General features: G+C 35.8%; 3 protein-coding genes across 7 annotated transcripts; 2 read left to right on the top strand and 1 right to left on the bottom strand.

The window, feature by feature from the left end:
• The first annotated feature begins 652 nt into the window (after nt 1-652).
• Nucleotides 653-6,333, top strand: LOC140973409 (flowering locus K homology domain-like). Its single transcript, XM_073436162.1, has 7 exons — nt 653-792; nt 1,703-1,999; nt 3,994-4,237; nt 4,623-4,771; nt 4,859-5,128; nt 5,582-5,776; nt 5,920-6,333. The coding sequence occupies exons 2-7, from the start codon at nt 1,706-1,708 to the stop codon at nt 6,100-6,102; spliced, it is 1,335 nt and encodes a 444-aa protein (XP_073292263.1). The 5' UTR covers nt 653-792; nt 1,703-1,705; the 3' UTR covers nt 6,103-6,333.
• Nucleotides 6,334-7,709: 1,376 nt separating this feature from the next.
• Nucleotides 7,710-10,924, bottom strand: LOC140973410 (uncharacterized). 3 transcript variants are annotated; one of them, XM_073436164.1, is made up of 3 exons: nt 10,849-10,909; nt 10,633-10,721; nt 7,710-10,263 (listed from the first exon to the last, which is right to left on the bottom strand). In XM_073436164.1, exon 3 carries the CDS (start codon nt 10,203-10,205, stop codon nt 7,902-7,904), a length of 2,304 nt encoding a protein of 767 aa, XP_073292265.1. In that variant the 5' UTR covers nt 10,206-10,263; nt 10,633-10,721; nt 10,849-10,909; the 3' UTR covers nt 7,710-7,901. The 3 variants fall into 3 exon arrangements, with proteins under 3 accessions (XP_073292265.1, XP_073292264.1, XP_073292266.1); XM_073436163.1 differs by having other exon boundaries at nt 7,710-10,383; nt 10,849-10,897; XM_073436165.1 differs by lacking the exon at nt 10,633-10,721 and having other exon boundaries at nt 10,849-10,924.
• Nucleotides 10,925-11,049: 125 nt separating this feature from the next.
• On the top strand, nt 11,050-15,048 carry LOC140973412 (probable myosin-binding protein 4). 3 transcript variants are annotated; one of them, XM_073436167.1, is made up of 2 exons: nt 11,050-11,190; nt 11,637-15,048. In XM_073436167.1, the coding sequence occupies exons 1-2, from the start codon at nt 11,134-11,136 to the stop codon at nt 14,487-14,489; spliced, it is 2,910 nt and encodes a 969-aa protein (XP_073292268.1). In that variant the 5' UTR covers nt 11,050-11,133; the 3' UTR covers nt 14,490-15,048. The 3 variants fall into 3 exon arrangements, with proteins under 3 accessions (XP_073292268.1, XP_073292267.1, XP_073292270.1); XM_073436166.1 differs by having other exon boundaries at nt 11,050-11,199; nt 11,637-15,046; XM_073436169.1 differs by lacking the exon at nt 11,050-11,190 and adding an exon at nt 11,213-11,330 and having other exon boundaries at nt 11,637-15,047.
• The last annotated feature ends 12,379 nt before the right edge of the window (nt 15,049-27,427 follow it).

Consider the following 27,427-nt stretch of genomic DNA (forward strand, 5'->3'; position numbering starts at 1 on the left):
TTACCCGATTGGCCAGGTCGTTATCATGCATTATTTGAAAAACTTTCGCCATAATACGTTTGTTATTCATCCGATCGCACACCATAAGGTCTGGTTACATATTGATTTGTTGGTTATGAACAGATCTTGACCGACTATACACGTTTAAACTTCAAAAAATATGCATAAAAAAATATTATACAAGTACAAAAATTTAGTTTAGTCTATATTATTGATCTAATCAAACTATTTTAACAATTAAGTTATTTTTTGAGCAAGCTGGAAAAACTTTATAAATCCAAGAGATTGTGACATTATCTGTCTAGTTTCAATAACTAAAAAGTTTTAAAAAACGCGTCGAAAAAAAGATGTAAAATTTCAAGTTTACGCGAGATTAGTATAATCTTAAAAGTGTTTTCAATGTTTACTATAATTTTAATTATTTTAATTCAAACAATAATAAAAGGATAGAATTATCATAAATTTAAGATTAAATGAATAAATTTCAAGTTCTAAATAAATAGTTGCTTAAGCGTCAATGGCCGTAGAGTCAAGTCATCTAAATCAAATGATATATTTTTTTAAATATTATTTTATAACACAGATGTGTGCTTATTTTCAAAAAAATGGGTTGAAATTACAATTATAAAAATATTAGGTCCTACCTGAGAGAAAATGCGAAATAAGAAGGATCAAAAGCTAATTATGAACACTTCGGAGTGCGCCGATATATAAAATCCTGTTCCGATATTCCTAAATCAGGACTCCCGCTCGCTCTCACATTCTCCTTTTCGTTTCGTTCTCCTTAAGCTGGTAAGTGGATGCGTGCTGCTTGTTTGATTGACGTATTTTGGTTTAAATTATGACTTGTAAAGTTCTTTAATTTTTGCCTCTGGCCTTTGGTTTTTGTATTATATTTACGGGTTTAGGGTTTTAGCTTTTAAGGTTCGGTCATGCGCTTCCATGTTTAAATTTTTGTGGGTTTGAAAGGCTTTAAGGTACAAATCTCTTGTGTGTTTGTGTTTTGATTATTTTTTTGGGGTTAATTGTTTTTTTTGTTTGAACTTCTCTTGGTTGTGTTAACCCTTTAGGTAATATCTCCTTTTCAACGTGTTAGATAAATCTTATGTGTTTTTTTAAATCGTTTTTCTTGGAGTGATTGAAAACTCACCTGTTTTCAGCTATGTTTGATGCCACTACATTGTTCCCTTCTTTCAAATAATATGGTGCTTCTGATTTTAGTAAACCTTATTTGTTTCTCTTTGCTCCCTGTAATAAGGCTGTTTCACATTTAATTGGTGATATTATTTCACGGGGAAGGCTGTGGTAAATTGCTTTTTTTAAGGTTTTGCATGTTTCTTCTTGTAATTTCGTTAAATGCGTTGTAAACTAATGTTCTTCCCTATTTTGTGGCTGTTGGCGCCTTGAAAGTGAAATGACGGTAGCGGTGGCTTTCTTAAGTTGTACTTCATAACATTGATATGCTTGTTAATTCACTTGGAGAGTGCCTACCCTGTCTGTTGCTTTCTTTGATTCAGAGGTTTTATAAATGGATGTAGGTGGATATTTTAATTTTCTCATTCATCTAGTTGCTCATGATCTTGATATGATTTTGTATGAAAATAATAATTTTTTGGTTGTGAAAGTTGATTCTGAATTTGCTTGATATTGCATGTCTGAGATTTTTCTTGACACAGTTTCTTCCTGAAATTTATCATTTCAGTAAATGGCCGAGGATAATTTTGATGGACATGACATAGATAATGTGCCAGATGCGGATAATGTGACTGAGAATTTGAATATTTCAGAAGAAGTACAAGAAGCTGAAAGTGATTCCAGTGTGGCAGTGGAAAAGAAGTGGCCAGGATGGCCCGGAGAGAATGTTTTTAGGATGTTAGTTCCTGTTCAAAGGGTTGGTGGTATCATTGGACGGAAAGGAGAATTTATTAAGAAAATATGCGAGGAAACAAAAGCTCGAATTAAGATTCTTGATGGTCCTCCTGGGACCACTGAGAGAACTGTGAGTCATTGCTGCCCCTTGATCAAATTATGCAAAAATGGTCATGCTTTGCTTTCCTTATTTTCTAAATTTCGTGCCTTCTGATGATTTATAGCGATCTGGTGATTATTCCTTTCTCTTAACTGCTTGTGCTAATGTTAGAATAATTTTTTCTTCCCAATGTTGTATCTTGAGGAAGTCATTGGCATGTTATTGCTTTGGCTTGCTTTTGCTTTGCTGCAACTTATGTGGGCCCAATGCGCTTGGGCACGCAAAACCATCCTCTGACTTGCACATTTTCTGCTTCTGAGTTTGTTCCTGTACTGTCAAGTGGTCGCTGTATTGAACAATTGAATGAGTTTAGATGTAATCATCCATTGGAGAACATGTTTCTGTTGCTTATACATGTTTCTGTCCATTTGTTTTACAACTCAACATGTAATATTTTTTTTGTCTAGATTAATATACAAAGTAATGCCAATATCACATCCAACTATAGGGCAGAAACTTCTTTCTACTTACATTTAAGTCTGAGCACATGTTTATGGATCCTTAATGAGTTGGGGAGTTAGAAACTTGAAATACTTGTAATAATCCTCAGTCTGATAATCAGGGGGAAAAAAATTTACTAAATTCAATAGATGATTGGAACATTGCAAGGCTGAAAATGGAACAAGTTAAATGTTGAATATTTCCCAAAAGATCAAAATAAATGAAGCACATACACGACAACCAAAAAAAATAACAAGAGATTATCTTTATTATGGTGACCAAAATGAATGCATGCAGGTTTCGTCAATTAAGCAAGATTTCTATATATCAAGTGTCTTCTGGCCTTCAAACCTGAAGAATCAAAGATCCACATTGCGGAGATGATTAAGAGCATTGCAAGTGTTGAAATGTTCTGACTCAATCTGTCAGATTGATTTGTGAAGTCATCTGTTCTGAGAAGCATTGCTCTATCTCTGGTAACTTCAGAACTTGGTCGATTGGTCTGTAGCCAAAATTCTTAAACTCTACACCGAAAAAGTACCATCACCAATGTAACCAAAACATGTTTTATCTAATAATTCAATGGATATCTTAAAAACATTTTAAGAAAGGAAGAGTTACCATGCCAACTAGTAGAGGAAAGATAACTCGAAGCTTAAGTTCGTAATATGTAAAAAAAATTCAAAAACAAATTAGACATCACAAACATAAACACAAACAATTCTAAAACTTGATTTATATCCCATTGATTGGAATTTAGACCCTCATATTCTCCTTGGAAGTAAGTGATTAAATTCGAAAATGTCTTATACTTGAAGAAAATATTCGAATCCATGGAACATGCATCTCTTGTGAATATGAAATAGACCGTGGCATATAATGGTTAATCCTAACTCATTTATTATAATTTTGTTTATGTTATTATTTTTAGTTACTAATGACCTATCTGATTGATAACATATGATATCGGTACTGTTGAACATATGATTTCAATTGATGCATTAATTTGTCATGAGTATTATGTTGTGGGATTTACTTTAGTTCTGCATAATGCACAATTAGTTTGGTAAAGAGCCTGATATTATATGACAATGCTGTGTCATGTTTCTTGACATCACCTTAGATTATAGCTTGTCATGTCTCATATTTTCCTCATAAAATTAAGTTGGGTGTGCTTATGGCATGATTTGTTCAACACTTCCGCATCTGATCTGTGCAAGCAGCTTGCTAATCTATATAAGGATTACCTTCGTGTTACCTTGACCTGTAAAATTTGTGAAATATTATGCCAGTTTTATAATGTTGGTGTTCATTTTCGAGTTGAATTTATTAACATATGATTTTCATTCCTTGGACAATTTGTGTTTGTCCCGGTCCCCATAATATTTAGATCACCCACAGTACTGATTTTCTCATGTTGCTCATTTCTTATTGTACCAGTCTCTGGAAAGTTTTGCATCTATTAAGAATGATGAATTCATTGATTCTAATTTCTATAATTTTGTTTCTCTCTCCCTTATCAGGTGATGGTTTCAGCAAAGGAAGAGCCAGATCTTTCGATTCCACCTGCCTTGGATGGACTTCTAAAGATCCATAAACTGGTTATCGATTCTGATTCGGATCCAGCTAACACATCATCGGGTGGAACTGTTAGCACAAGATTACTCGTGGCTGCAAGTCAGGCTGGCAGCTTGATTGGCAAGCAAGGTGCCACTATAAAGTCCGTTCAAGATGATTCAAACTGTAACATTCGAGTCCTTGGAGGAGGTAATTATTTGTGTTTGTGTATTGCTATACTTCTGGAGTCTCGTCTGGACGTGTGTAGTAAGTGCACCACAACTAAAAGGCAATATGCATTTTATTGAGCTCTAGATGGCAAACTTTTCTACTCTTACATTGTTCAACTTTTAAATTTTAAATTTGGTTGCAACCTCTTGTATTAACATTTTAAAATTTGAAACCGTTTTTTAGTTTTTCGTTTCATTTTTCGATACTTGGTTTTACCCATATAATCGCTTTCTTAATCCGTTGAAGCATATGTGCTCTTTCATGAACTTTGCTTTTCATAGTTTTGACAATTCACCCATTAGAAATTGCTTATTTTTATTAAATGATTTATTTTGTTTTTTGTTTGATGGAACATCATGCGCAGAGAGCTTGCCTGTGTTTGCTCTACCAGATGATAGTTTAGTTGAGATACAGGGGGAACCCTCAGGTGTGCACAAGGCAGTTGAATTAATTGCCACACATCTACGGAAATTTTTAGTTGATCGAAGTGTTGTCGGAGTCTTTGAAATGCAGGCAAGTCTCGGGTTCAATCATGTTCTCATGTTCAATGCCTTCCCAGTTCGAACTTGACTCATTTATGCCATTTCTTCACTTGATCAGATGCAAATGCCAAATCCTCGAGCAAACCGGAACATGCCCCCATCCCAATCATGGGGACCTCCTCCGCCAGTTTTTCCTATGAATCCTGGTGGACATGGTTATGGTTCAAACCCTCCATTTATGACCCAGCAACCACGTCAATATGATGATTACTATCCACCGATGGAGATGGAGAAGCAGCCTCGCTCAGGCCCGCATAGTTATGGCAGGGACATGACAAAGGGTGCTTACTCAAATAATGTTCAGCCCCAGCAAGCAGTGATTGCAAAGGTAGTATCTGCTTCAATCTAAATCCCTAATTTAATGAGTCCTGGAGGATGGAATGTTCAGTTCTCATAAGTGGGAGATGTAGGGGCATGCAATCAGTTTTTTCTGCTTGGCATATTACTTGCAGGAAGATTTACTCAAGTCAATCATGAACTAGTTACTAGTGTGATATATGATTTCCAATACTATTCTTTTTGTGTAAGTTGAAGAAGTTGGTATGTTAATTTGGTAGCACAATTATTAAATCATTGGATTAGAGTTGAATGTCATTGAGAAATTGCGTTTGTTCGACTCAACACTCACAACTTCCTTTTACTTTTTCCAGTCCCAACTGTTCTATACACACATTGCACTCATACAAAACATCATTATCTGACAGAAGGAAAATTCTCTAGTTGTCAAGAGTGACTCCTGGAATGTTTTTTTTGCTTAATTTTGACTATCTTTGTTCTGCAGGTCACTCAGAACACCCAAATTCCCCTCTCATATGCAGATGCTGTTATTGGTGTTAATGGTGCAAATATCAGTTACATTCGTCGTGCTAGTGGTGCAAGTATTGCAATTCAGGAAACAAAGGGTGCTCCTGGTGAGATGACAGTTGAAATAAATGGGTCTGCGTCGCAAGTCCAAGCAGCGCAACAGTTGATACAGGTATTACATGATTATTCCCTATATAAAATATGGTTGTTTAGCCAGTATCTATTTGGTTTCCCGGTCTGCGAAGATTATATGGCCTACTTTTAACTGACATAATCTTTATTGACAGCATAATCTGTACATTTTTCTTGATGTAGAACTCCATTGCTGAGGCTGTAACCAATGCACAGAATCCTGCTGGAGTACCTAATCATGGTTATAATTCTTACTCGTCTCATGGTCCTGTCTACAGCTCTCCACTATCAAATGCTGCAGGTCAAGCTGGCCATGCTCCAACTGGAGAGTATGGTTCAATATATGGTGCTAGTTATGGATATTAAACATTTGATCATTAAACAGTGAGGTATTAACCTATCTGTGTTATGTTTGTATTGAAAAGTCCCTTTTTTTTTACCCGCAGCGTTTGATGCATTGCCATGTGGATTTGCAAGAAGTTTTTGTTGCTTTATTAACCTTGTTCCCTGCCTCGACTGTTATGTGATTTTCGCTTTTTCTCCTGTTTTCTTGTATGTTGTTTCATCATTAGTAACGAAACAAGACATTTATGTTCATTTTATGTTCGGTACCATGCTTTTCTTTTTTTGATCGGAAAATGACCAAGTAGGCTCATTTGCGAAATGTATATATGAAAAACGAATAAGCTAGGCCTGGTGTATCCATTAGGTTTAGAACTCCGATTCTCGTGTTAAATGTTAATACATTTTTTCTTAGAAAAAGAGAAGTCCTAGCTTGCCTATCATTGTGAATGTGTTAAAACAAATGGATTGTAGCACTTATCGACACTACCCTTGGGTTTTGAGCCAACGGCGGTGTTAAGGGGTCGTGTGGTGTGTCTTCATGTGGATCTTGATAAATATTTTGAATAATAAATCGATAACAATATATTTCTGGTTTTAAGGTTAGATCCAAAAGGCTTAAATTATCAGAGATGGTTCAAATAATAAGTTAGCTAATGACTAATCGAATTTTTTTAGATAATTCACCTTATGATATGTTATGCCGTTTGCTATTGCAAAACTTTTCTAGACTGAAGGAATCTGTTTTCTTTTTCTTCTTACGCGAGCATTCGGTCAAAATTAAATCAACTGGACACCAAAATGATGTCCGGCTTATTTTTTTTAAAAAATCAAAATCGAATTAAAAATTAGATATTTCGGTCGGTCACCTGTTTCACGGGGTATTTTTTTTAACTTCGATCAAATTTTTTTTTAAGAAAATGACTTCTCAAATGTATTTGAGCAAGTCATTTTCTTAAAAAAAAAAATTGACCGAGATTATTTAACCAATTTTCCTCCAAGTTTCACCGAGATTCTAGCGAAAACATCAAAATACTTGTTGTAGCCCTGATCGGTCAGAATCTTTTTCTTCAAACCTTCGATGTCAAATTAGAGCAGGTCAGTGCATTACAACCTTCTCCAACCCCAAAAAAAAACGCATAAACATCCTAACAACAAACCTCTATGATATGAATTTGAGGTTCCATGAAAACAATTAAAAAATATGGTGTGAATTTTCAAAAAGCCAAGAAAGTAGAAGGCCTAAAGCATAAGCATGAAAGATATTTCGTCCAAAAGCACTGGACTTTTGTAGAAAAAATCAAACATTTTGAGGTCTAAATACTAGAGATATGTGGACCTGGTGATCAACCTTACAAGTGCAGAATTTTATGGAGCCAAGAAACAAAAGAACCTGAGAATAAGTTGACGTCTTTTTGACAAATAAACATGAGATAGCTCAAACACGAAGCCCAGCACCATAACCTTGTTTAGAAAATTGAATTTTATTATATGAAAAAACCGGTTTATTCAATTTAACTTGTTCTTTACAAAAATAATCGAAACCTAACTGAATAAAAAATTTTCAAATCTAAAAACCAAATTAATTCGGTTCGATTTGTTATTTTTGTTCAACCAAAATTTTACTCTCTTTACCGGATTGACTCGGGTTACACGACTTTCAACATACCAAAAGCTCGGGCAACAAATAAATACAGATAGTTCACGCTAACTTTCTTGCAACCTATTAGAAATTGAGAAGTTTGCATGTCAAGTCAAGCCATTTAAATCAAGGACCACATGATTCTTTACAGGAAAAAACAAGATATCTAATGAATAGCCGTTCATATAGGGGTGGCACAGGTTGTTCTAAAATGTCCTGTCTGGTTACATCGGCTACACCGCACAATTCGCTTTGCCTGAGCACGGTCTCCCGCACTAGTCCGCCTTTTCCTTGGTTGCCCAGGGGGTCGTAGCGACTTTGGAGGGTTCACAACAACTTCTTCATTAGGACTTTCGCTATGCTGTCCTTCAGACATTTCCCGCCAAAGGGTTCTATCAGGCACAGGATGTATTGTTTGAGAATACGCCTTTCGATATGTAGCCACGGTGAAACAACTCTCTGTAAACCGCTGAACATTTTGCCTGCAAGAAAGAAGAGCTGCCACAGCATGAGAACATGGAAGGCCATATAGCTGCCACCCTCTACATAAGCAACAGCGGTTTCGGATATCGACTATATTTGTCCCTTCATGAGATATGACTTCAAATTCAGCTTCATTTGCTCGGAGAACCTGGTGTGTATGTGCACGTTCAAGAGCCTCAGAGACACGCCTCTCAGCAGAAGGAACTAGTAAAGATGTCCACTGCATGCTGGCTTCACGCCGCTCATTAAACCAAATCATTAGCTGCCTACGTATGCACTCCATCATTTGAACTATCGGGAGCCCAGATGCTTCAAGAATCCAAGAATTCAATGTGTCATTTATGTTGGATGTCATGTGCCCGAAACGTTTTCCCTCAAAATGTGAAACAGCCCACAAGCGTGGTGGGATTCGTCGCACCCAATAAGCAGCATCATGTGATATCTCTTCGATCTCAATGATTTTTGTGTCAAAATCTGAGACAGTAAGAACGTTTGCTGCTTCCCAAAGAAGGTTAACAAGAAAACTGTTATTGAACTCCTTCCTAAAACTTTCGCTGAGATGAAGCATGCAGAACCCGTGGAAAGCAGTCGGAAAGTTGGATTCCACAGCTTCGACAATGTGCTTCTGCCTATTGGACAAGATAGTAATCCTCGGCATGTTCTCGGTGTTGGTCTCGAGAAGGTTATGCAGCTCAGAAAGAAACCACATCCAGTTTTCATCATTGTCTTCATCAACAACCCCGAATGCTAAAGGAAACAGCATACCATCTCCGTCAAAACCTGTAGCAAAGAGCATAGTCCCAAGGTACTTATTTTTCAAAACAGTCTTGTCGAGCCCAATAAGAGGGCAGCATGCATTTACAAATCCATATATTGATGCCTGATACGAAATAAAGAGGCGCAAGAAACTGTTGTCCACTGGATTCACACAAATTGAAGTCATACTCCCTGGATTTGTCTGTCTGATTTGGTTACAATATTGTGGCAGCAGTCGATAATCTTCTTCAAATGAACCACGAAGAGAGGCCATGAATCGTTCCTTCCCCCTCCATGCTTGTTTGTATGACAAGGTTATGCCATGAACTCGGTGAATCTCCTCTAGTATCTCTTTTGGCTGATAATGTGGGTTTTCTCTAAGATGCTTCTCCACAGAACTAGCAACCCATTGGACCGAGGCTTGCTGATGACCAAGATGTGCTATTCCTACACATTTATGCTCTGAATGAATAGTTCTAATGGTGAAAGTAGGAACGCCTGGGAGCTTTGCTGCATGAACTCGCCATGGGCATTCCTCACTTGCACATTTGGCAGTGAAACGAGTTTTGTCGGACTTGACTGTCTGTATCTCAAAGTGCTTGGCTATTGCCATATCCCTCAGAGCCCTGCGGCAACTCTTCACATCAGGGAACTCTTGTCCTACTATCAGCTCATGTGTAGAAGTGGGAATCAGATTTCGAGATTGAACAATAGGGGAAGCAATAACGTAATGAGGCTGTTGAATGGACAAATTGGGGGAAGCAGTAGCACCCATATCATGATTCTCGATAACATCCAAATCATTACTTTCTCGAAAACCCAATTCTTCCGAGGCAAGATTGAATCGCCTATCATGGCTCCCCATTACACCATCAAGTCGATTGATTATGGTTTCCCCATGTTCACCTATATCTAATGCATTCTCATTAACTACGTCGTACTTACTCTCATGCATTTGATCTTGATCATATACGTCATGATATTCAACATCTTCACAATGAAGAAGTGATATATCCTGGTCGATGACCGGAGCCAGAAAATAGGCACGATTAATACCCTGTCCTGAACTTATCTCACTGTCTCCCACTGGTGCTATGCCCAAATCAGGCCCGAAGTTCAGCGCAGGAGCCTTATAGGCATGACTCTGTTGCACCACTAGACTACGGTCATGCCCAGGAGCGAAATGGGGGTTTGGAACCAATGGTATAACTCGCATTTGACCAATTACCTGGTCCTGTTTCGCCATTTATCATGTAAAAGCAGATGAATCTCCAAGAATTCTTCACACTTAATTTTCTAACCACCTGCTCCAGTCAAATCCAAAACCAGCAACGGTCGAGGAGAGCCATGTTAATTGTCAATAAATAAAATCACCGTCATATCAGTAGAAGAACTTCTAACTCTACCTCTTCTTTCCGTGATGACTTAAAACAAATGAAAACCGAATTCACCAAACAAGACATAACATAAAAATCATGCAGAATCCATAAAAATCCCAATGCTGGACTATTAATCAGAGCAGACAACCAACAACGGTGGTTAAGTCATTCAATTACAACCAATTCAATAACGCGCTAATCAAACACGAAATATTCAAAAGTAATGCAATATGCGATTAATTTTCACTAGCAGAACTAAATAACCAAAGCCTCAAACTGAAACAGTTCAAATACCTGGGCAGGACAAAACCAGGAAACACTAATCATAAAAATCAAGAACCTTAACCAAAACAAGGTAAGGAGAGGAGCAGAAATTAGGGTTCCTACACAAGAATCGAAGCAAATCATACACATTAAACAGTGGAATAGCTCCATTTTTGGCGGGCAACAATTAAATTCATCTGTATTCAAACATTTAAATAGAGAAGAGAAGGAGATAGTTGAAAATACCTGAAAAAAGGAAGGGCAAAAGAAACTGGAAAATTTACGAGTATCGGAGATGTGGGGAGGATAAAAGAGGGTATTTAGGTCATCCGCGTAGATTTCCCCTTATTTATACAATTACAACAATGCCCCTCACCTTCCCAATTTTTAATTTTTAATTTATAATTGTAATTATAGATAGTTTTTATTAGTTTAAGAATACTCGTATACGAATAAATTATTCTTTCAAAATCTGCAATTTTTAGTTTTATGTTGTGAATTTTTAGTTGAAATCCTTCTGAAGTACCTAGGATGTCATCATTTCTTTGTTTTACAGACATCCATCCTAGGAAATCTGAAATTCCGTTGGTTTCGACGGTAAGTGATTTTTGTTATCAGGAATCCGTTGTAATTTTTCCCATTTTTATTGAGAATTTCCCCCCTGTCATCATGGAATATTCATATGTAATCTCTCTGCCCTTGATCACTTTGAAATAATTGACAAAATGGTACTGTTTCTTTCTTTTTTTTTGGATTTCTTTTGCAATCGGCAATGGTGATTCACTTTCAAGATTATGTATTTTGGTGTATTTTTTGTCGATAATTTTTAAAAATTGATGGGTTGATGTCTCAGATTTGTGCACAGCTAGTTTATTAAAAATCTTGTCATTCTCCCCTATAATCGTTTGAATTTTTTTTTTTTTTAAATGAAGATGTGTTTCACATTCATAAATGGCCAAAGTGTCCAACTATAACCGTGGGAATCAGGATATTTATATATAGTGGGTGATTGAGAATGGTCCGATTTCTTGCAGTGTTATGAACGATTGAGAATGGCTGCAGAGAGATCATCACTGAAGAAGAGGGCACCCACTGGATATATGACATTCTTGGCATCCGCCCCCTGCGAATGGATCTTAATCTTTTTGCTGTTTGTCTACGCGGCATTAACGTATTTCCTCACAAAATTTGCTCAATTTTGTGAACTGAAACCACCATGTCTGTTATGCTCGAGGCTTGATCATGTTTTTGGGGAGAAGAAATCGAGTTGTTATTGGAGCTCATTATGCAGCACCCATAGAGAAGAAATATCGACTTTAGTACCTTGCGCGGTACATGATAAACTTGCTGATGTTAATGGGATGTGTGAAGAATGTTTCTTGCCAATTGCTATGGGGAACAAATCAAATTCGGAATCATATCGGTTGTTGGTTGGTAAATTGTGGGTTGATGTGGAACGATCTGCTCTTCAAAGTTTGATGTTCAATAAGCATATAAAGTATCATTTCTCAGGCCGTAGGGCGTGTTCCTGCTGCAACAAGACATGGGGAGCTATATTCAATACTGAAAGGTTTCTTGGGTTTGGTAGTTCGGTTGGAATTGGAGCTTCTAAAGCGAATGTTAAGCTTCCTCAGCCTCGTGTGCTGACTCGTAGTCGTTTCAGTAGGAGGGATAGCTTGAAGAGGTTAAGAGATAAGTTCACTGGGACAATGTCTCACCTTTCTGCTGTGAGCAGTGGTTTCGATACATTGTCTCATGTGGGGTATGCTAAGCCGAAAATATCGCCTGATTCCGAGTCAGAGGCTGAGTCGGAGGCCATAATCTTTGAGGATGATGGTGGAAATGCTAGTACTCATGGTAAAAATGGGAGCGAGCATGAGTATGATGTTTGGTATGATAGACGAGGTCTACCTAGAACACAAGGCAACGAATTGGCCTTGGAGTCGAAATCAAATCAAGGTTATGACGTGAAACCTTTGGTTCCTGATGCACTGAATCTGCTTGATTTGTGTGAGAATAAGAACACCCATTTTTCATCATCGGGTGCCTTCGAAGAGCAGGGTCCGAGAGAGCTCAACTGGGTGGAATATTATCATAAACCAAGCAAATATTTGACTGCGGAAATTGATGCTGGAAGAGGATCACTCGGTGCACCAGCAGAGACTTCTAAATCCATTGTTTCTATCCCTCAAACATTGGCCCTTCCTGTTCTGTCTGAACTTCCTCTGTACAATGACACAACCTTATTCAGTACAATGACGATTTTAGATCAGCATATAGAAGCTTTTGCAGGATTTTCTTCAGATACTGTTCATCCATCGAAGCTGAATGATATGAATCCAACTGATGTTTCTACTCGAGGTATGGAAAATAAGGAACTAACCAGTACACATGCCTCGGGGCATGATTATGCAGAAAATGAAGAAGAGATGGAGTCTCTAATAAAAGAATTCTCTACTTCTGAGGTGGGTTCATCATCAAAAGTTACGAGTCCAAGTGCGAGCGATAAACACTACGAATTTAGAACAGGTGAAATTCCCATTTTGGCCTCTCTGGGTAGAAATGACTCTGATCATCATGAATCTTCGGATGGAATCAGTGATGGTGATATTATAGGTGAAGGTATTGTTGACCGACTAAAACGGCAGGTTGAGCACGATCAAATTTGCATTAGTTCTTTGCATCAGGAGTTGGAGGCAGAAAGGGGCGCTGCCACTATTGCAGCAAACCAAGCGATGGCCATGATTACCAGACTTCAAGAGGAGAAGGCATCATTTCGTATGGAGGCCTTGCAGTACTTGAGATTGATGGAGGAGCAAGCAGAGTACGACACGGAGGCTCTGGAAAGAGCCAACGATCTTCTTTATGAAAAGGAGAAGGAATTGCAGGATTTGGAAATTGAGTTGGAATTCTACAGAAACAACATTGTTGAAAAGGAAAAGGAACTGCAAGACTTGGAAACTGGGATGGAATTCTACAGAAACAACATTTTTGAAGAATCAGTGGTCGCCCACTGCACTGAAAACAGTCCTCGTGCTTCTACAAATGTTTCAGAATCTTCTAACACTATGAAATCCAATGGAAACTGTAATCCCATGAACAGTTCAGCTCCCAATTTAGCAGATGAAAAACTCTACATCTCACAATGTTTGAGTAAGTTGGAGAAAAAAATACATAAAGCTTATTGTAGTAGGAAATTAGATATGGCCAATGGCATGGATTCTGGAAACATGAAAATTATTCATGATGTTGTAATTGTACCTCCTGACCAGGAGTCCACATTAACTCTGGAGATGGAAGAGAGAACTTTGTCTTCACAAAACTGTATGTCTGCATCAAATGTCTCCCCTGAACATGAGAAGGAAAATGGCCATGCTTCTGAAAAAGGATCAAGATTATCAGCAAATTACGGTTGTATAAATTGTTCTGGTTTTGAGAAGGAGATAGCAGATCTTAATGAGAGACCGGAAGCACTTGAAATAAATTGTTCTGATTTTGAGAAGGAAAATGGTCATGCTTCTGATAAAGGATCAAGATTATCTGCAAATTACAGTGGTGTAAATTGTTCTGATTTTGAGAAGGAGATAGCAGATCTTAATGAGAGACCGGAAGCACTTGAAATAAATTGTTCTGATTTTGAGAAGGAAAATGGTCATGCTTCTGAAAAAGGATCAAGATTATCTGCAAATTACAGCGGTATAAATTGTTCTGATTTTGAGAAGGAGTTTGCAGATCTTCATGAGAGACCGGAAGCACTTGAAATAAACCAAGATTTCCTAAAGCATGTTTCAAACTTGCTCCATAATGGAAAAGATGGATCACAACTAATTCATGAAAGAGCTCATCAGTTACAAGAGCAGAGTGAAGCAGAATTCAGTGAACGATGACTACTCATCCTCTGAAGTTGCATATCCCTAAATGCAAAGTAAGCATTTCATGAACATGATTATGGTTTTGAGAGAACCATCTACACCACAACTGATGGCATCTGAAATGTTGATGATCAAGATGTATCCTATGTGTCAGGCGAAGTGGTTCATAATCGCCAAAAAAGATTCACTTGGCGAAGCAGCTCCATGCTAATGCTTCATATATTAGGAGAGTGTGTGTGAGAAATGGAGAACGTGTAATATAAAAAGCTAATTTAAGATGGGTGTTTTTTTCTTCTCAAACAGAGATGAGCACCGATTGGCATTTGTTCTCCTTCCCAAAATTGGGACTGTCATCTATAGTGAGGTTGAATCCATTATTAGCATAGCATGCCTTCTGCTAATGTCCATTATTTGCATGAATTCTGCTAGTGCACAGATACAATTGTTCTGACGTCTTTCTATCTTCTAATGCAACTAAATTTGCTTGCATGAAATCAACATGCCATGACACAATCACAACTACAGGCAGGATACCCTCCATAGGAGCAGTCTAAAAAGAAATTTATACAAATCAGTAGAAATTGAGTGCTTTTGGGAGATAAAGACACGTATTCTTTGAAGAATTATGCATAAAATCTGGACAATGTTTCATCGAAAGTAAAATTATTTTCGCATGTTCTTCCCAATGAATCCACCTAAAGTGTAGTCTTATTTCTATTAAAATGATTTAATTCTTCATGTATTGCTTCTATTCAACAGTTGTCTAGTAGTGTTTCATCTATATTTTTAGTTTATAATTGTGAAATAAAAGCAGCAAACGAAAATTCATTAATAATTCGTTGTCTAGTTTTGAGAGGAGCTGAATGGTTACTGATCACTATTGAGGGTGGATGAATCATACTCTATTTGTACTATGGTCCAAGAGGATGAATGCTGTAAATGATTGGAGTAGGATCAATTTGGTTCTGTTCAGTTGGGTTTCCATTAACTTGGTTCTCAGTGGCTTGGGTGTCGTCAGTTTGGATATCATCATTCTAGTTTAAGTCAATTTGATTCTGATTAGTCTGGTTATCAACATAGTTTTTTTTATTCTTCATTAACCTGTCTAGCTGAATGATCTGGCATTTCTAATTCAGGTGACTGATGAATCATTTTGTTCACATTGATCTCTCCTTCGCTGTCATTTTCCAAACAGACACCTTTCATATGTGATGCGATTCTTCAAACACGAAAGCAAACGTGCTCAAAAATGGAGTAACATCTTCGATTCGATGAAATAAAGAACGTTGTGTTGTCCCGACCTTCTTGTTAATCATCGTTCTGTTTTGTGTAGAAGACAATGTTGATTGCTTCTACCCAAAATCTCTGAAAAACACCATAATCAACAAGCATCATTTGAGCAGCTTCCTTCAAGGTCCTGTTTCTTCATTCAGCAACTCCATTTTGCTAAGGAGTTCTAGCTGTGGAACACTCATGCAAAATTTCATGTTATGATAAATATTCATCCAATGTTTTGTTAGCGAATGTCGTACTTTGATCATTTTTTTTTTATCTTGATTACTGAAATTGATTTTTCATTTTGAATGCGTATAAGAAATTTAATTAGTTTAGCACTTGTTTGATCTTTATCACTTAAGAATATAACCTATGTAAATCTGGAATAATCATCAATATTAACAAGAGTGTATTTCATTCTCCCTAAGCTCATTACATGTATAGTTACAAACAAATCCATATGCAATAGTTTTAAGCATCTAGTTGTCAGTTTGATATCTTTATTTTTAAAACTAAATCTGATCTGTTTTCCTAGTTGACATGCAGAACATATATGATTTTTTACAAATTCTATATCAGGTAATCAATAAGCTAGGTTAAATCTGGTTAGATTATTAATTGATCTAAAATTAAGATGATTTGACTTTTTATTTCATAACCACTATTTATCATGATTTATTGCCACAAAACATGTCGTTGAGGTTAGGTAATTACTATTCCAATCGATTTGATAGGTATTACTGTTTCTAATTCCTTTCAGTAAACTTCGACCATCAAAATCATTAATCAACCATTTATTCTTATGAAATTCAACTAAATGATCATTATCACAAAGTTGACTGATACTGATTAAATTTTAACACAAATTCTCAACAAGTATAACATCATTAATCACAACATTTTCGTGAGTAATCTTACCCTTACCCATGGTTTTACCCTTTGCGTTGTCACCAAAAGTGATCTTAGGTCCTTCACATTGGATCAGCTGTGTTAACAGTTGGACTTGACAAGTCACGTGATTTGAACAACCACTGTCCAAATACCAAACTAAATTTCTCAACCTTTTTTTCTTGTTCACCTACAAGCACAGATTAATCAACTGGTACCCAATATTATTTTGGTCCAAATAGGATTAGTAACTTATGAACCCACACTTGGATCAGCCTAACTGGCCAAACACTCTGTTTATTCTGAAAACGTTGTGCAAATATATGTGTGTACGATGCTCTGTGTGCATTTGTAACAAAATGTAATTTCGCCTTCCTATCATCGTTGGTATGTATGTATCTTTTTTGAACATGTCTACTATTATAGTATCAGTAGGGCTTACTCTTCATAGATTCGTTCCTTACCGAACTGAATCTGTTACCAGACCAGTTGGGCTTGGCATGGGAACTCTTTGGTGTATATCCTATATCAAATTTTTGGTCCTTGTTCATCCGTTCAACAGGTTTTCAACTTTGGGGTTTGGCTCTGAACGTTCATATTTTGCACTGGACTTAATAAAAGTGAATGTATTTCTTCTGCACGTGTTCAGTTGTGACTGAGTATTGCTATCAGAGGCTACTATCATTAATGCTAAAGCTGATACCTATCCTATCTCTTGATGACTTTTGCAGCTCTTGCATTTTTTCAAGGCTAATGATCAATTGTTCCAAATTTTGATCAACTCTGCTAATTTCTGATTCTCAAAAATCAAATGTTGATTCTCAACATGTTGTACTCACTCATTATCTATCTTAAGAGCTTTTCAATCTCTGACTTAAGACTTGAAACTTCACCCGACTGTTCGCTGTTAGACTTAGCAACTTTTCAGACATGCTTCACTGATTAGCTTTGACTTGCTTGAATGAAAGAGAAATTCTCTTATACTCATTTACCATATCATGAAGTTCTTCTCTTCTTGAAGGACTTCATATTATCTTTGGATCTCTTCTTTTTGTCATGATATCTACTGTCAATGTCAGTTGGCATTCTTTCATATTTCTTGGGTTTGGGACAATAAGGTATGAACTTACCGACTTTTCCACAATTGAAACAAGCATTTTCCTCATCATTTGACTCTCTCCGTTGGTGAAATATTATGTGAAAGTTCTGGAAATTGCCTTGATTTTTCCTTAGAATTTTGCCAAATTTCTTTCGTGGCTTTTCAATCATCTGAGGTGTACCATTTGAAATTGCAATAGCAGTATGGGCTTTCATAATTTTCATTGGCCCATTTGTGATGACGTATCACATATCATCATCTTGTGTAGTTAAATGAGATCACATCGTTATCTTCCAATAATTGAAGTCTTCTTAGATAGCACACGAATCTTTCTAAAAGAGGTCATTTTATCAGTTTATTGTTCAGAGACAATAATAAACCTTATCTAATACAACTTGTTGGGATTAAGAGATAGGTTTAGAGGGAATAAATAAACAATTTCAACAATTTCAAAATTAACTTGGTTGGGGTTAGTAACACAAATTTGGTATTTTCGTCAGTTGGATATCAATAAACCAACAGTTATGCACTGCGGGAAAATCGGTTCACTGAAACAGTTGAAAATTGAAAATGACTAATAATAATAATATAAATAATGGTTAGACTATCAAACTGATATGAAAATAAAAGTAAAAAGGCACATAAATTTTCTAGACGTTCGGAGACTTGAACAACTTTTGGATGGTGAAAATCTGAACAATGGAGCCTTGGACGGTGGATGCCTGGAGTCTCTATGCGTGTACGATGTCAGCTTGGAGTATTTATATGTAATGCTAGATACTAGCATGTATACCTGGTCATCAAACAATAACATTCGTGCTCGAAGATCCGTACACTACTCTCTCACCCTATTTGCACTTTGGTAGCTTGCGCCTCCTCCCTGACAACACATGGCTCTTCTCCTATACTGGGTAAACCCTCGTTGGCGACGGTGACGGAGGTAGCCGCGCCGACAGCTACCCGTGGATGCTGTGAAATGGCAGATGAAAATATAGCATATGTCTATGTCCCTAATCCATACATTCTCCCCTTTCTCACACCACCAACGATATCAAAATACAATTTGATTAATCTTAGCATGGGTGGTTCACGTTACGGGTGTTTAAACTTTGGTTTAAACCGAAATCTAAGGAAGACAATTCAAATATCGGATTATATATTTTTAGAACCAAACTGAAATACATTATATAAAACTGGATCGAACCTACCGAAGATGAGAGAAAGAAGATGATGAGGGTTGTTACATCTAACCGATTCTGCTCTTAAAGAACTCATTTTTTTATAAAACATTTTTTATAAAACATTTATATGATGCATTCAATTTATGTTAGTATCCATGACGTAAATGTCACATGTATGAGTAAAATAATCAAATATAATATTGAATTAAGTTATCAAACACGTAGACAATATTTGGGAAATACCTTACATTGAAGTAAAGTTGTACGACTACACATGCAAACAAAATTTATTTAAACCATAAGGAAATGGCCTGTTAATATGAATCACTAAAAAAGTGATTATTTACTTTTAAAAAAACTGTTTTTTTTTTCTCAATTTAATTAAAAGCTCAAATTTAGTCTCGTGCTATTTTGATTTTAAAAGTGATTATGTTGTTTTGGTAAATAAATGAAAATCCTTACATATACTTTTATCAACAATATTTTTTTCTAATAAAAAATTATCCTTCACATTCATTCAAACTATCGTCCTTCGCATGCAATACATGCATATAGAGTAAAAAAATTGGTGTTAAAATAATTTTTTTGTGAATTTTGAAATATTGTATTAAAATTTAAAACTTTAAAAATATTTATCATAATATTTTTTATGTTATAAGTGATATGTTTATTTACTTAAAATTTTCAGAAATACAAATAAAGATAATTTCTAATGACATTTTTTATTAAATAAAAATAGAATATTTTGTAATTCGAGAAAAATAATATTTTTGGTTTATCAAAAAATATATCATGCACTTAAGTTATTTACTCTAAGCCCTCAACTTTTTTTTGAAGATGTGGGAACCTGAAGCCACTATCCTTCGGTACACATTTGGTTAAACTTCGGGCTAACGTAACCTGCAAACCATGTTAACTAAGTAAATCGTATTGAACAAGTGCTGTACGACATGCTCGTCCGAGAAGGTTTTGGTAGCCGTTGCGACTTTTGCTAACCGTTAGTGTATAATGTCAAGTTTTTATACTATATTAATTATGAATATCATTATCAGAGAGAGTGTATATTTAAATTTATATTAAATATCATAAATAGAATAGTCAAACTTTATTTAGATAATTTAACAAGGGTCTTGATTATTAACTACCAACTAAAATAAAATTTGAGCACACAAACAATGCCAAAATCAGTGTGAAAAAGAATCTATAGGTGTGGTTTCACTTAATCTCCACTATATTTAATTATTATTGACTTATATAACCATAGATTCAATATGTTTACAAGCCAAGAATTCTTAATTCTTTCTCCTCTGTTTCCCAAGTGATAAGTAAAAATTAATCACTTAATATCAATTTAAATATCTCTATTAAGAATCAAATATCCAATAAAATAAACAACACGATGATTCTTTCAATGGCTTCGATGGAGTTATAGGGCCTCCGAACTCTATAAACATCAACGATGTATTTTTCTATGATCCTATTTAAAATATCATTTCCCGAGTGATAGATTCAAATAAATATAACAAATCAATTACTGATCAAGTAATTGAAAGCAATAAATATAGGAAAACACAAATAAACAATGAAGCAAATCGGATGTGTAAATCAATGATTCAAACATATAGTATCGACCAAGCTATGTCGTTCTTTAGAAAATTAAACCACTTCATGAAAAAACAAGTAATGTTTTTCAACATCAAACTAATCAAATAAAGAATTTATAAGATGAAAAAAAAACGAAAGAATTGAAGCTGAATAAGCGACTATGTCCCCGAAAGATGTGTTCTTCGTGTTCGTCGTTCACCCTCGTTCTCTCCCTCCAGACATGTATTTTTTTTGTGTGTGAGACTTTTCTCTCCTCTCATATCCCTCAAATACAATGGTTATGGCTTTTTATAATTGCGAAACTCAGAAACTTCTGTGTTCTGCAGTTTCGTTGCGTAGTGATACAGTGATTTTTCGCAGTGGCGCGACATGTTCTGTCTCGAAATGTTGGTGTGCTACACGGTGTGCGGATGCACATTAATGTCACGCTGGTGCACATCATGTTCTGTGCTGCGTTGCTCCTAATTCATCTTGGGCACTTGGCTGCACAAGGAAAACGCACAACTGCACTCTGCTTTCTGTATTCGCGTGCATCGCGCTGATTTTTCTCAGCCGTGCTAGGTGCTGTTTTGCCCTTCCATTTATTCTTCACCTTCTCAATGTTTGCCCGTTCCACTCCATTTATACCCACATAGTGCACATATTACCTGTATCCTTGCAAGTGACACTAAAAACAAGCAAAAAACGCATAATTCTACCCGACACTAGCATAATTCATGTCAAATCTTAGAATAAAATAAATGCAAAAGTTTCACTTATCAAACCCAAAACTTAAATTTTTGCTAGTCTCTAGAAAAATAAAGTGGAAAATAAAATTAAATACTAAGCTAGAAGGAGAAAAATTTGAAAACGCCAACTCAAGTCATGGAATAAAAGAATCATCATTGACCTTCGAGATCAAGTTTTTAGTTTTTTTTAAACCCGAAATATGCCACAACTACTCAACAGTTCACATGTGTGTGAATCGCCAATCTCGTCTACCCAACCCAATATAGTGATAGATTAGTGCTGCTCGTTTACTTCACAGATTAATAGAGTTTCGACTCAAGTTTCAAACTACCGTCCATTGAAACAAATATTCACTCACACAGATCACAAAGACATTTGGTAAAACATTTTGTTCAAAAGACAGACAAGAGAATCATACCAATGTGTAACGTGTTGTCATGAGATGTATATATGTATGTGTTCAAACTCCATACTTGTTGACAGTGGTTTGGAATGTCCATAAGCTCAACTTTAACATCTCTTCTCTACTCGCATATTAGATACACGTGGCTTTGTCAAGTAGGTTTTTTAAGCTTATAACATTAGGAAACGGTTCATTGTTACAATAAAGGTAAGGATATCAAATATGAGAGAAACCAACCAATTTATTTGTACAACTCACTTCTTCATCTTTAATACTCCTTATTTGATTCAATTTTTTCATCATCCCTAACCTCAGTCCCTTATTTTTTCCTTTTATATCTCTACATCATGCACATCTGTTAATCCTCTTTCTTTATCATTCACATGCTTATTTTTTTAATCTCTTTCGCAACTTCTCTAATATTATTTTTTTCTTTTTATCAACACATGGGAGTTTATGAAAAAGTTTCAATTTAGAAGCGCTACTAGAGTCTATTTATCTCAACAAGTGGGTAAGAATTAGTGTATATGCTAAAAATTTTGTTAGTTGATGTAATGTTTATGAAAATATACGAATAGGGCTATTATGTGCCTTTGGCACACTCCATTCGATTTCACTAAGTTCAAAAGAATACACTAGGGATTAATATGATTTAACAAGTAGGCTCGAAAGACTTAAACGATCCAAAAATCTCCTAAATAATCCTTAAGTCACAATTATCTTTATGTCGTCTCGAAGAATACTAAACCAAGTTCAAGACTACTTCAATTCACCAATAAACTTGTACAGACTGACCATGTGTGTTTCAAAAATTGAATAGCTTTTTAGAGTAAATTCTAGAATAACACATCTCATGTATTTTTTCTGTTAGACTCAACGGGCTTCAAGTGATATAATTAATATAAACAATGAAAACATATATTAACAAATTCAATGCCTGTCTAGATCACTTTTGTGTTTGTATCATTTGTCTCAATATCAAATAAAATCACAAAGAATTCTCAACACCAAGTCATCCATCCCGTATCACAAAACATCCAATGAATTTTCTCTCCTTATTAGGAGTATCCATGATCATGGCAAACAATGCAAAAAGTGGTGTGAATTCTTAAGCAATTGTAACCATGTACGTGGACTCAATACCTTGGTTTAAATCAAATTTTCACAAATTTTCTCATCGTTGGCCGACTATTCCCTTTTGTCCACAACTTTAAAAATTATACATTGGATATTATATATACAATGTATAGAAAAATGTAAAAAATATGACAACACATACTTGTGGCGACGAGTAACTCATCGCTCTCATCATCATTTTTCTCTTCATCCATGGTTTGGGGTGTCAGGGTTTTGGCGATTGCGAGGGGAATTTTGTTCATGTTTTTCATTCGTGTTTCTGGACCTACACATTGAGCTACTGTTAGTCTAATTGATGTGAAAACATGTAATTAATCAACCATAAACCAAAGTTTGAAAATTGAATAAAATAAACTAAATAAATAACCGAATTTAAAACCCTTCTTAACTTTTCTACTATTGTTTGGAGTTGGCTCCTCTTGGCTGGTATTGGTTTGACATTCTCCTTGTTTTCCTATAAAAATTAAGTCACCTCATGTTGCACAAAAATATCATTGACCTCTCTAAGATTTTTGATTTCATTATTAAGCATTCTTCCAGAGGTTTGAGGCATGAACTGTGACTTGTTATCTAAACAATTTGAGATTCAATGGTTTTACATGTAGTGCCTATGTTGGTCACATGTGTCTCAAGGTTTTCAAGCCTAGTATCTATCATTTCCAATCTCTTTGACAATTCAGTCACAAAGTTACTGACCAAGTCTTCAAAGGATGGTTTGCCCTCACCTATTTGATTATTGAACCCCGGAGGAAGGTTCATAACATTCTTCTTGTTAGCATACGAGAAATTTTCATGAATACGCAAGCTATGGTGATAGAAATTGGGCACATGGTTACCTTGATAGCCTCCACAAACTCTGTTGTTCAGGTATTGCTTTTCTTCCATGCTAAGCCCTTATTCACTAGAAATTGTAGTTCCTTCAGAGACCGCATGACCTTTATTCATCTCTACAATCTGGGTGGTTAGTACAGACACTTGTGCAGTGAGTGATTCGTTAAGATCTACTCGTATACTCTAGCATATTTATTCATTAGAGATCTTTCATAGGGCCACTGAAAACTATTTACAGCAATTTTCTCTGACATGTCATGTGTCTGTTCTGGTGTCTTAGCAAATATAGTTCCTCCAGAGGTAATATCAACTGAAATCCTCGTGAGTGTGTTCAGCCCATTGTAAAACAATTCAATCTACACCCAATATTCATAATTTTGGTTCAGACATCTTCTGAGTAGGTCCTTGAAGCGCTCCCAGACTTCATATAATTTCTTGAACTCAAGTTGCCTAAAGGTATTAATCTCAATCTTCAGTTGGGTAGACTTGGCTGGTGGAAAATATTTTGCAAGAAATTTCGAAGCCTTGTCTACCCAAGCCATGATGCTCTCAAGAGGCATTGATTGCAGCTAGCTTTGTGCTTGATCCCTGAGAAATAAAGGAAACAAACATAATCTAACAATATTTTCAGGAACACCATTAATTTTTACCGTATCTGCTATCTCCAAGAATGTTCTGAGGTGAAGATGAGGATCTGCAGTAGTTGCACTGCCAAACTGGTTATGTTGCACCATGTTGATCAAGGCTGGTTTCAGCTAAAAATTATTTGCGTTAATAGTCCCACGAGCTATGCCAGATTAGTTAGAATTAATCACCGGCTTGAAATGATCTCCGATAGGCAATGCAACAATGGGTGGATTCTTGTTCTCTCTATTTTCAATCCCTTATAGAGTGTATTTAAATTTATACTAAGTACCATAAATAGAATAGTCGAACTTTATTTAGAGAATTTAAGGAAGGGTCTTGATTATTAACTAGCAACTAAAATAAATTCGAGCTTATAGACAATGATAAATCAGTGAGAAAAAAGAATCAAGAGATGCAATTTCATTTAGTCTCTGCTACATTTAGTTATTATTGACATATATATTTATATATTCAACCTTTTTGCTAGCCAAGAATTCTTAATTCTTCCTACTCTCTTTCCCAAGTGATAAGTAGAAATTAATAATTTAATATCAATTCCAATATCCCTATTAAGAGTCAAATACCCAATAAAATAAACAACACAATAATTCTTTCAATGATTTCAATGGAGTTATAGGCCTTCCAAACTCTATAAAGACCAACGATGTATTTCCTATGGCCCTATTAAAAACTCCTATCCTGAATGATAGAATTCAAATAAACATAATAATTCAATTATTGATCAAGTAATTGAAAGAAATAAATCCAGAAAAACAAAAATAAACAATGAATCAAATCAGATACATAAATCAATGATTCAAAAATATAGTTTCGACCAAGCGAAATGGTCCTCTAGAATATTAAATTAGTTCATGACGAAACAACAAAGGAAGCAAGTCATGTTTTTCAACATCAAACTAATCAAATACAGAATTAAGACAAAAAAGGCGAAAGAATTGAAGCCAAATAAGCAACTCCGTTCCTGAAAGATGTGTTTGGTCTCCATACTTTTTGTTTGTCGCTCACCCTTGCTCTCTCGCTCCATACGTTTATTCTTTTGTGTGTCCGACTCTCCTCTTCTCTTCCTCAAATACAAGCGTTATGGCTTTTTATAATCGTGAAACTCTAAAAATTTCGTGTTCCACAGTTGTGTCGCACAGGGATGTGGTGATTTTTCTCAGTGGCGTGACATGTTCTGTCTCGGCGTGTTTGTGTGCATCTCGGTGCGCTACTGCACATTAATAGCGCACTGTTTCACATCGTGTTTTCTGTTGAGTTGCTTTTTATTCATCTTAGGTGCTTGGCTGCACGAGGAAAACGCACAGTTGCACGCTGCTTTCTGTACTCGCATGCATATGTGCCGCACATTGATTTTTCCTTTCCATTTATTCTTCACCTTCTCATTGTTTACCCGTTCCACGCCATTATACCCACATAGTGCACGTAATACCTATGTCCCTGCAAGTGACACTAAAAACAAACAAAACACACATAATTCCGCCCAACACTAGCACGATCTTAGAATAAAATAAGTGTTACTTCTTATCAATAGCCAACTTTAACAAACAAAAAACACATAATTCGTTTTATTGGATGTGTTGGTTGCTGCAGTTTGCTTTTGCACTTGTTTTCGCTGTTTGATTTCTACCTTTTTGCTTCCATTTACTAGTGGTGTCCTAAGGTGTATTCGGTGTATTGCACTAGTGTTTGTTTCCATGTCATGAAGTCCTTTGGGTATATGCAGAGAAAGGCAACATGACACTGCATTTAGTTTATTTTAATTTGTTTTGGTTTTGGTGTCATGATACGTACTGAAAATGCATCCTAGTTCTATGTTATAGGGTCTATGTTTGTATAAATAGTTGTTCCCAACTAATGCATTCCTTTTTATATTATTTTAAGCATCTGAAGTTGAGCACTATTTCAGTAATTTATGTTCTTTGACAACAAGTTTTTACTTGTTTATTTTATTTTTAAATGGGTATTTAATCACCTAACCAATTCCCATTTTATGTATTCATAATAGGTATATCAAAAAATATTCTATATTGCTTTGACACGATATTTATTCCTGATACTAAGAATTGGCATATGAAAATGTAGCAAAGCGTGCAGTAAGCACCACTTCGTCAGTGTTTCAGAATACGAAAATTAGAATTACCACTTCAGTTCAGAATCCAGACACAACAACTAAGATCACCGAGACAGGAAAACCCTGACAGGCACGACATTCTTGATGAAGACACTGCCAACAATTTGTATGAGCAATAAGATTAACTATGTATGTCCATCAAATGTATCTCGTCCTTTTGCTTTGTAACTATGAATTTCTGATTCATGTTATTAGTGTCTGTGTTTGTTGTAAAGCTGATCCAATCGCACAAGAAAAATCTACACAGAATACTTGGTGATCGAATATAATTTGCTTTGCAGGCCTACTACTCTGAAGATATATATAATAGTCTCCCCATAGAATCCCCAACAAAGAAAAAATGAGTTTCAGGACAAAGAACTTCAGACATGTAATGAAAGACTCACGTAAGAATAACTCTCATCTTTGGATTCAAGGTACATGCACACATTACGGGTTATGTGAATTCTATCTGCTGATACATAACCATACCAAAAATAAATATCGGTTTGCAACCAAAGGACCGATATTATTGTACCAATTTCAAGTAGGTTGGGCATATGTGCTATTAGTATGGCAACATACTAAAAAAAGTAATAGAACATATTCAAAATCCATTAACACGTCAGAGATATTGTAAGTACACATGTAAGGCACTTTCAATATAACTTCCACCAACATCAATTACCATTGTAACTAACCAAACACACTTAACATGTACGTATGTTACACACCAAAATCACACCAAATGTGCAAACACAGCCTACTCGTAGTCGACGCCATACCAAAATGTTATCCCATCAAAAGTTTCAAAACACATACCAACAAGACTTATGGATTCAACAGCCTTTTGCTTAAGCTAAGCCTACCGTCATGATCGAGCTTCAAGAACAGACTTATTTTGTTGGAGATATCCACCAATAACTCCGCCACACCGAATTTCTCATCAGAAGTTAACTTCGTAATGGTTTGTAATGTGTCCAGCACACTGTCCATAGCATTTGTTATCTGTGATTCAGCAAACCTCTTTTCAGCAGCCATTTTTTT

The sequence above is a fragment of the Primulina huaijiensis genome, chromosome 3, assembly GCF_012295235.1.
Source record: "Primulina huaijiensis isolate GDHJ02 chromosome 3, ASM1229523v2, whole genome shotgun sequence".
NCBI classification, from domain to species: domain Eukaryota; kingdom Viridiplantae; phylum Streptophyta; class Magnoliopsida; order Lamiales; family Gesneriaceae; genus Primulina; species Primulina huaijiensis.

Excerpts from the sequence above, each read along its gene's own strand:
- LOC140973409 (XM_073436162.1), top strand. The coding sequence starts at position 1,706 with ATGGCCGAGGATAATTTTGATGGACATGACATAGATAATGTGCCAGAT. Across the intron at positions 4,238-4,622 it reads CATTCGAGTCCTTGGAGGAG|AGAGCTTGCCTGTGTTTGCT; the intron begins GTAATTATTTGT and ends CATCATGCGCAG. Across the intron at positions 4,772-4,858 it reads TCGGAGTCTTTGAAATGCAG|ATGCAAATGCCAAATCCTCG; the intron begins GCAAGTCTCGGG and ends TCACTTGATCAG.
- LOC140973410 (XM_073436165.1), bottom strand. The coding sequence starts at position 10,205 with ATGGCGAAACAGGACCAGGTAATTGGTCAAATGCGAGTTATACCATTG.
- LOC140973412 (XM_073436166.1), top strand. The coding sequence starts at position 11,134 with ATGTCATCATTTCTTTGTTTTACAGACATCCATCCTAGGAAATCTGAA. Across the intron at positions 11,200-11,636 it reads AAATTCCGTTGGTTTCGACG|TGTTATGAACGATTGAGAAT; the intron begins GTAAGTGATTTT and ends GATTTCTTGCAG.